This window comes from Fusarium odoratissimum (genome assembly GCF_000260195.1).
Source record: "Fusarium odoratissimum NRRL 54006 unplaced genomic scaffold supercont1.3, whole genome shotgun sequence".
NCBI classification, from domain to species: Eukaryota; Fungi; Ascomycota; class Sordariomycetes; order Hypocreales; family Nectriaceae; genus Fusarium; species Fusarium odoratissimum.
In genome coordinates this window covers 1212924-1221753 of record NW_022158689.1, presented here as the reverse complement: position 1 = coordinate 1221753, position 8830 = coordinate 1212924, and the positions used below count along the sequence as shown (strand labels likewise).

Below are 8830 nucleotides of genomic sequence, written 5' to 3'. Positions count from 1 at the left end.
AAGCACTTGATGGGCCTGCCCAGATCGTCTGAAAGTCGGGAGATGAGGACACTGTTGGAACCCGAGCGCTCCTTGACAAAACGGTGCACTTAAGACTGCTCTTGATACATATAAAAGTATATATTCTTCGTAGCTCGCAAAACGCGGAACGCCTGGCATAACATATGACGCTTTAGAAATCTTCTAGTCTAGCCACTCTTTTATAGGCTTTGCCATTTAACTCAGAAACGCCATCTCGTGACGTCAGCTGGCCTGGCTATATGTACTTCTTGCAACGAGCAACATCCCACAGCTCAGTCCTCAATGCCGTTCCATGACTTCTCATCCTCAGACCGATTTGCAGTTTCGGACTTTGGCGTCTCTGACTTGGGTTCCTTCACAGGCTTGGAGTCCTCCTGGGACTCAAGAGCTATCGCCTTTCGAGGCGGCGATTCTGTCTCGTTTGGAGAATTCGATCGTCTTCGCTTTTCTCCCTTGTTGTGGCTTTGTTGCTTGTCTTGTTTCCATTTAGGTGAGCCATTGCCCTTCGCCTCGTTTTTCTTCTTATTCGACTTGTTACCAGCGGGGGGTTGTGGCTTGTTCTGGCTCCAACTCTCGAGCATACGAGCGACTTGAGGCCCCCAAACCTCTTCACCCTTGGCCAGATCTTCATATTCGAGACAGTTGTCGTTCCCGACTTCGAAATCGCTCTGGCGTGTTCGAGCGAGCTCTGCCATAAGGGCAGCTGAATCCAGCTTGGCCCCTAGATCATGGCAGAAGCTCCTGACGTAGAATCCAGATGTTACAGTTAACCGCACCTTCACGGCGGGAGGTCCTTGGTCACTCCACGGGGGGGGTGTGCTTGTGTCGGGCGACTCGGGAACCAGGTTCGACCCCTTATTAGAGTATGTCGGCTGTGGTAGCTGTCCAAGAGCGCCAGACATCATGGGAGGCTCTTTGGACTTCCGTGATCGCTTCGATGGTGCATCCTTGATAAGCGCATCCTGGCGCTCCTCAAAGCTGCGCTTGAACGATTCGTGCGCCGCTATCGCTTTATCGTCCTGTTGCTTCTCCTCCGGGCTCAACTTCTTGTTGGTCTCCTGTTGCTTCTTAACCCTCCAGACCTGCTCCGCCAGGTTGCGCTCTGCAGCCTCAGCTTCCTCGGTTGGCCATCGGTGATTGTGCTTCCCAGGCTCGTACCATTCCACCAGCTCGATATCCTTAACCTCGACTTCTCGACCCTCGATCTGTCGCGGGATGGGCTTGCCTTCACGTGCATACTCATACAGAGGTTTCCCGTTCATCTTCAACGCAGAGTATAGGGGCGGGATCTGCATCTGACGGCCCCTGAACGTTTCGAGTTCCTTCTCGACTTTTTCACGAGTGATATGCTCATATGGCCGCTTGGTCAGAATGCGACCTACTCGATCGTAGGTATCGGTCGCGGCGCCAAATACAACAATGGTCTCGTACGTCTTAGTGCATTCCAGAAACTGGGGAAGAGACTTGGTGGCGGATCCAATGCCCAAGATAAGAACACCCGTAGCAAGAGGATCTAAAGTTCCTCCATGGCCAATCTTGACCTGCGAAGCTTTCTTGATGAGCTTGCGACGGGCGAACTCTTTGCCGGATTCGCTAATGCGCTTTGCGACCTCGGAATCGATCAATGGTTTGAAGAAGCTAGAGGGATTGAATGCTTGCTGGCATTCGCGAATGACTTGCGCTGAGCTTTGGCCGCAAGGCTTGTTGATGGCTAAAAGCGATCATGTTAATACCATGATAAAGAGAGAGCAAAGTTCGCAACGAAACAGAGTCAGCAATTCACCTACCAAAGACGCCTTCTCGGACCTTGTCCGCTGCCATCTTCAAAGTCTTTCGGGGAAGTCGCATAAGCTCTCCAAAGGACTGGATATGGCCAAGAGAAGAGGAGAAAAGGGAGAAATGGAAAGTTTTGAACTTTAGACCGTGGTGGAGCTTGTTAAGAAGATCCAGCGCCCGCCACCAAACGCACCACTCACTTACTTTGACCTCAGAGCTCGATTCATTGTCTCCGGCGCAGCAAAAAAAAAGTCTTATCAGCAGCATTCCCCGCTAAAAAATTACTTGGAACAATTAAAGTAATCTAAGCTACAATAAGTCATGTTAAATATACGAACAATAGAAACAGGAGAAGCTTGGAGAATGCTTTAAGCACAATTGTACAAGCGATTTGTAAGTTCGGGGAGCACTTAAGATTTAATTGCCTTAAATCCAAAATAATCGTTTGGAAGTTCCAGGCCTCACCGATTCCTTGTAATACGAAACGGGAATACACACACTGCTCGAGTAATTATTTCAGCTCTAGAACCTGACGAGCCATTATCGGCAATCCTTGATTGGAGCGAAGGCACTTTAGGAAACGCGTTCTAGTGGGGCACCCAAGAACACCTCTACCTTGCCCCAAGGAGCAAGAAAACTTGGAGGCTCAAGTCAGGAGGTCAAAAATAACAAGCCAAACGGCTCAGGGAAGTCATGCTAAGTGTCCTGAGTCTTTTTGTCTTGCTGGATAGAGGTTCTAAGCTTTCTTACCTCCCCTCCCTAGCTCACGCAGGTCCTCTGGAAAACAAATGCCCCTGTAACTTTAGTGGGCTATCAGTGGTCTGCCCCGCCATCTTGCCATTTGAAGCGCGACCGCGTTTCTGTAAGCCTGGTGGAAAGTGCCCGACTGAATGCTAAGTTAGCTCTCGACATCCACTGCACATTCACTGTATTCGCAATCTTTCTGCACCACTTTCACATCACCAACACCTCCCATTCTTGCCACGAACAAATCACTTCTCGCTACTCCATCAACCGGTGCTTTCAACGCAGGTTGATATTTATCAACATCTCTGCTCCCTGCCTACCGAGGCCAACTTCATTTTGTCAACGTTTCGTGCGCTCTCAAATCAACAACCAGCCAACGTCTAACGCCCATTTCGATGAGCGCTCTCGAGGCCTGAATATTGCAAACATGGTCGGGCGCCCCCGCCGGGCGTCTACTTCTAGTGTCGATACGGAAGATGAGAGTCAAAGATCATGGAAGCAGGAGAAATCGGTGCTGCGGTTTGACCCCGGTGGTGTAGACCCAGATACGACCTTCGAGATCAAAGATGCCGTCGTTCTCAACAAAGATGGTCACACTCTTGAAAACGCCCTCGATGTCGCTACCCGCGGTCCCTATATCATCCGCGGATTGCTCCATATTGAGGAGCAGTCGCAGAGAGCACGCCGTTGGTTCTTCCACACCATGATTATGATGTAATGAGATCTAACCGTACGTCACAGTTATAATGAAAGTCCGTTCTTTGACACCTTTCGAGGTCAGAAAATGCGGCCAATTCTCTATCGGAGAATCTGACAGCGGTTCTCCAGTCATATGGATGCTGGGCACTTGTGGATGGTTCGAATTAAACCCTGCGCCAGCATACCTCCCCATATACAGAAAGATGCAGGAGGCTATACGGCTCTACTATAGATTGATGGCAATTTACAGGGATAAGAAACCCAAGAAGGCGAAGAAAAGCAAAAAAGATGCGTTGAAGGAACTCTACCAGGTATTCCATGAGGTACGTATCACGGTCCCTGGTATAGCTGCTTAGCTATGCAACGATCCTGACTCTTTATCCAAGTATGCTGCCAGTATCGGAGATGGTTCAACGCTCGAGGAAGTGATTGCAAGATGTGATGATCATGCTTCATTTCTGATTGCTCAATGCATCCAGGACCAGAGCGAGGTCGAGTGGTTCGTGACCCCTTTCTACAAATGGTTGATAAATAGACATCAAGTGAGTACAAGATTGTTTTTCGTCCGGGCAACTGAATCTAATCAATCTTTTCAGGATCTCTACAACAAAGAACTTGAGAGAATGAACAACCCTCCGCAGCCCCAGAGATCCCCATCTGTTGAGGCCAGCAACCCCCCTGTCTCACAGATATTGCCCTCCCGAACTCGCAATGGTTCTTCGGCTCCGTCGACAGCTCGCGACGCAACCCCAGGTATCATTGAGCCTGAGGACAGTCCTCCCCGACGACGATACTCAAGATCGCGGTCCGCTACTCACAGGCCCGAAAATAGTGTCGTTGACTTGTTCAGCTCTACACAAATTTCGAGAGATGGATCAACAAGGCCAGTCAGCGTTCATTCCTCAGCTAGTATACCAAGTGTCCGTATGAGCCAGGCACCTATTTCGGTGGACGCCAAGGACGATGCTTTCCGGAGCGTTCTTGATGCCCTTGAGTGGATTCGCGTAGAGATCAGCAACTCCAAGGGCGGTCGTCTAAACATCTCAGCTGTGGCTAACAAATTCTGGTCAAATTTCAGGTTCCCCACCTACAAAGGCGATATAAAGCCATCGTATAGGGTGCCTATCCAGGAAGTTCTCCATTACAATGTGCACGCTCTCTTACAGGTTCTTGACAAGGATAAGTATGATGGCGAATTCTATTCCTGGCTACAAGAGCTCGCCGAAATGCCATTCAACCCTGTCGCCATTAAACCATCAGAATTTCCGTTCTACGTTATACGACGTAAACCATCTAGCAATAACAACCCAAGCAAACCAGCACCCCCTTCGCAAGCTGGAGCCGCCTCAAGGAACCTTGATGAAGGGTTTTCAACTCCTCCCCGCTCTTCACCTGCAGGTAAGAGCCTCATGCGGCCAGGTCGTCCATCTGGTATCAAGTCCAGTCTTCGTCTGGCAACCACTTCTAAAAAGCGGCCTCACTCTGAAGTTGATAGTGATTCTGAGGATGAGGGGTCAGAGCTGAAGCGATCTCACTACTTTTCTGGCGAGGAAGAGACTATGGGTAATACCAGTCACATGAGTCTGTCCGAGGATGAAGATGCTCAAGAAACATCTGAAGGACCAGTCAAGATTTTTCTAAGGGCAGACAACATCCCTACAACCGTTCCACGTGGCCCTGGCGAGACATGGGTCTGTGAAGAAGAGGATTGTGGATATGTGGTTCGTGGCGGTGATATTCAAAACTGCCGAGACCGTATCAGACGCCATTTTAACGAGCACGAACAGCAAATGGATCGTGTGAACCTCGCCAGGACCGAAGCCACTCGCGGTCATTTGCCTGTAAAGTATGCTTATTTCCCGCCTTTTCTGATTCTCGTTGAGTTACACCCCCCTTGCATTACCCAGCAATGGCAAAGCCCCCCCGTAGACCAAGTTGCTACGGCAGCCTCAACTCCAACACTTGCGAACAGCCCTGTTGCACCCTCTCTTCAGCCACGAACACCAGAGTCGTCTCCAACCAAGACTCCTGCTCTTGCGACGAGGCGCGGTTTTAGGTCCATTGTAGATGGATTCCGAAGGCGCGCCCATCCCGTGTCGGATAACATCGATAAACTGACATTTTGATAATAGTCACCTAATGGACAAGCTCAAAAAGCTGGGTGAGAAGTCCCAGTCCGCCGAACAGCTTATGGTCAACGAAATCGTGTTACCCCAGCGCATCAAACGAAACCTGCTTGTTTAATGATATCAGACGACACTTCACGGCTCTCGGGCTAGATTATACTTTTCGCATCAGCCCTGTATTTTGTTTCAAAGGAGATACCCCCAGCAATGGCTCAGCGTCGCCTAGGACGAGACCAGTATTCAATGGTCATGTAAGCATTGCAATATCTTGGGAATGGTGCAAGCCACAAAGCTCAACCACCTCTTGCGGATACTTCTGCATGAGTGAGCTTAGAATGCACGATATTGTAAACCAACTCAAGTCATGAATTATGTATCAATGCTACCAATCCACTTATACATGTGTATGAGATACCAGGTCACCCAACAACGATCATCAAATCCGTGATAGATAGCTTAACGGTGCTGTGTCGTAAGAACAACATCTCCTTTGAAATTATGTAAATTACCTGAATTCCGTACCCTATAGTTTCAGAAATGACACTCCGAGTAAGCTCCATTTTAGCTCCTGTTCGTTTCTACTGTACACGCATATCTACCGCTCCACGTTCGAAACTTTGCAGTTCGGTCGTCTAATTTTCTACTCCATCCGTAGCCATCTTGTCTTTACCCAAATTCTTGCTCACCTCGAGAACAAATGCCTCCTCGATGGCACCCATCCTCTTAAAGACACGCAACCATCGTTGTCCCCATCGTCGGATCATGGCTTCGCGATCGCTTGATCCGTCACCTCCCTCCATCAGCTCATCCTTGCTTCCACCAGCCCAGCTAACGAGAGCGTCATTCATGGCACGGAAAAGATCCCGAGTCGATTTTATCTCCTTGATGCGTGTCTCGTCGGTTTCGGGTGCAGCGACAACATCACGGCTGCGACGCGTGACTTTGAAAATCGTATTAAAAACAAGCTCAAAGATGTGAGGTTCAGTGAGACTATCACCGCCATCAGTGCCGTTTGCTGGCGTGCTTGCCACAAGAGCCCAGTCTACCACGGTAAAGGGGGTCAAGATGGAGTAGTTGAGAAGTTTCTCGATGATTGAGAGAGCGACACCAGGGTGTGCGTGCCAGTAACTCATGACGGCAGAGATAATTTGGGCGCGCGCCGCCTCGGAGGAATTACCGGCTTCAAGTAATCGACCTTTGGTCCGGTCGATACAGGCAAGGACGTGGCTTAACGACTTGGAACCAACCCAGCAAACGGCGGTCATAAAGACATCTGTGCTAGCAACTATAGGGTCCAATGATTGTTCTGAAGCTTGGGTTTGAATGCTCTCGAAAAGAGGCTGGAACTCCTCATCTGGTGCTTTCCGTCTCAGGAGACTGGCGATTTCCTGGCCCTCTTTAGAGAACGGTGTTTCTGAAGCATTTGTCAGTAAGCTGCGCTGGGCAATAGAACTTGATACATACCAGAATTCTGAAACTTGAAGTCGGGAACATCTTTCTCTTTCTCAGGGCCTACCAAGGGTAGATAGGGTTCAGGGAGGGTCTTCTGAATTCTCTGGGCAAAACTCAGTCTCACCTCCTTATCCAGGGCACCCTTCAAGAACCACTTGCTGGGATGGGCATCCGGCAGTTGCGCATCATCAACCCATTCGGCCCACTTCCAGGTGAAGCCAAAGTTACTGAGATGGTGGGAAAACCAATCCATGAACCGATAGCTCAGCTCCAGGTCCATCTGAGGGCTGTTCCGGTAGAGATATCTTATAGCCCTACCAAGACTAGGGGCAATAGCGGCTGGTGCCAACTTGCAGGCCTCAGTGAGTACTGAATGGTAGTACACAAGCTTTCGCTCGGGTGTGGGCAGTTGGAACAACTGCGAGAACACTGTATCGACAGCAACATCCTCTGGCTTCCATGTATTTTTCCCATCGGGAAAGTTCTTCAATTCATCAAAAGGAGTGGCACGCTTAACAAAAGTGCCGTCGGCGAAATAGCAATCCAGGTCCATCAAATAGCGAGCCGTCACATTACGGTTGAAGTCCAAGATGTTGATCGTGTCAAGAAGGCCATCGCGAATAAGGGATGCAGCGATGTCAGTCACAGCTGGGACAGAAGGGACCTCCTGTTGAGAGTAGACTGAAAAGTAGATCTCTGGGAACAGAGGTCGAGGCCCTGCAATGACAGCCGCGGGGATGGCGATAGCGGGAAGCGCGTGTTTGGGCGCATTCGAGAGTTTGTCTTGAGCCTCGATATCTTCCAGTGGCATCTCCCAAGGTCGTGGCAAGCATGATAGTTCCCAGTTCTTGGCTGCTTCAGACTGGAGCTGCTGTTGGAGCAGCATACAAACACTAAGTGACGTGCCAGGACTCTCTTCTTTGCCCTCGGGGTGATAAGGATCAACAAGTGCCTGGAGGGCATGAGGTTCGGAAGCAATAATGTCTGTCTTCTCCATCAACTCCGCGGCCTTTTGCTGAAATTGTCCAGGGGCGGACACCATGATGTAAGGGATGGTGAGGAGAATTATCTTGACAATTTCGGTACCAATAGTCTGCCATAAGTCAGTAAACAGATTCAGGTTGCCACATCGCTAAACTCACGTCGTCCGAACTGGCCGTTTGGAGGTCCGCAGCTCGACTGAAGAGCTCCTCTAGGATGGGAAAGAGGCCATCCCCTTCCATCAAAGACTGCAGACAGGCCAGAAACTTAAGCAGCAACTTTACATCACGCCACTCGCCCTGAGCGATCTTGTCTGCTGTGATTTGCCCAATGCGAGCGAGGATCTCGTCAACGAACTCGGGCTTCAGGGTATTGATGATGTGAACAACAGCGGCAACGAAGGGCGTCTTGAGAGGCTGCTCGAGCAGAATTTGCGTCACCAAGTCGAGAAATGTCTTGCGAAGATTTTCGTCGTCATGATTTTCGGCCACCATATGTGCAATGGATTGAACTTCTTCAGCCCATCGGCGCAAAGGAGAGTCTGCGATGCTGAGAAGCTGCCGTCGGACGCGCACAGGAAGAGGTGCCGAGTCAACTCGTCTTCTCTGGTTTCGGCGATCGTAATGGTCGTCATCGTCTACGTGACAATATATTAGCAGGTGAATTGAAGGGAACGCGACAGCTTCGCGTAGCTTGCTTCGATTTAAGCTCAGTGCAACACACCTCGATATCTTCGCTTGCGGTAGCCGCCTGGTCGTCTATCGTAGTCGGCCATGATGCGCTTCTCGTATTTGAAAACGTAGCTGCTTGTCGAATCTTAATGGTGGCTCGTACTGATGATAAGTAAAAGTTTGTGAGGTCGAATGCGAGGCTGCGTCACTGCTAAAAGTTTGGGGGGAGGACATCCACTAAGGGACGGAATTAAGTAGAGTGATATTGGCTCGAATACCTAGCTGCCCTGAGGTGCATGAACTAGCGTGGGATTGGAGCATTATGGTACGAAGCCAAAAGTATCGCGAGGCTAACAC

The 8830-nt window shown here is 49.9% G+C and overlaps 3 protein-coding genes across 4 annotated transcripts; 1 reads left to right on the top strand and 2 right to left on the bottom strand.

The window, feature by feature from the left end:
- Positions 1-10: 10 nt before the first annotated feature.
- FOIG_02834 (tRNA pseudouridine55 synthase) lies at positions 11-2212 on the bottom strand. The gene is made up of 2 exons (XM_031200273.1): positions 1809-2212; positions 11-1732 (listed from the first exon to the last, which is right to left on the bottom strand). Exons 1-2 carry the CDS (start codon positions 2062-2064, stop codon positions 294-296), a joined length of 1695 nt encoding a protein of 564 aa, XP_031070041.1. The 5' UTR covers positions 2065-2212; the 3' UTR covers positions 11-293.
- A 477-nt stretch (positions 2213-2689) lies between these two features.
- Positions 2690-5815, top strand: FOIG_02833 (uncharacterized protein). Of its 2 annotated transcripts, XM_031200272.1 has the most exons (5): positions 2690-3230; positions 3286-3566; positions 3630-3785; positions 3840-5089; positions 5376-5815. In XM_031200272.1, exons 1-5 carry the CDS (start codon positions 2972-2974, stop codon positions 5485-5487), a joined length of 2058 nt encoding a protein of 685 aa, XP_031070040.1. In that variant the 5' UTR covers positions 2690-2971; the 3' UTR covers positions 5488-5815. The 2 variants fall into 2 exon arrangements, with proteins under 2 accessions (XP_031070040.1, XP_031070039.1); XM_031200271.1 differs by having other exon boundaries at positions 2692-3230; positions 3840-5794.
- Positions 5726-8816, bottom strand: FOIG_02832 (uncharacterized protein). Its single transcript, XM_031200270.1, has 4 exons — positions 8526-8816; positions 7964-8439; positions 6834-7914; positions 5726-6783 (listed from the first exon to the last, which is right to left on the bottom strand). The coding sequence occupies exons 1-4, from the start codon at positions 8575-8577 to the stop codon at positions 6002-6004; spliced, it is 2391 nt and encodes a 796-aa protein (XP_031070038.1). The 5' UTR covers positions 8578-8816; the 3' UTR covers positions 5726-6001.
- Between the last annotated feature and the right edge of the window lie 14 nt (positions 8817-8830).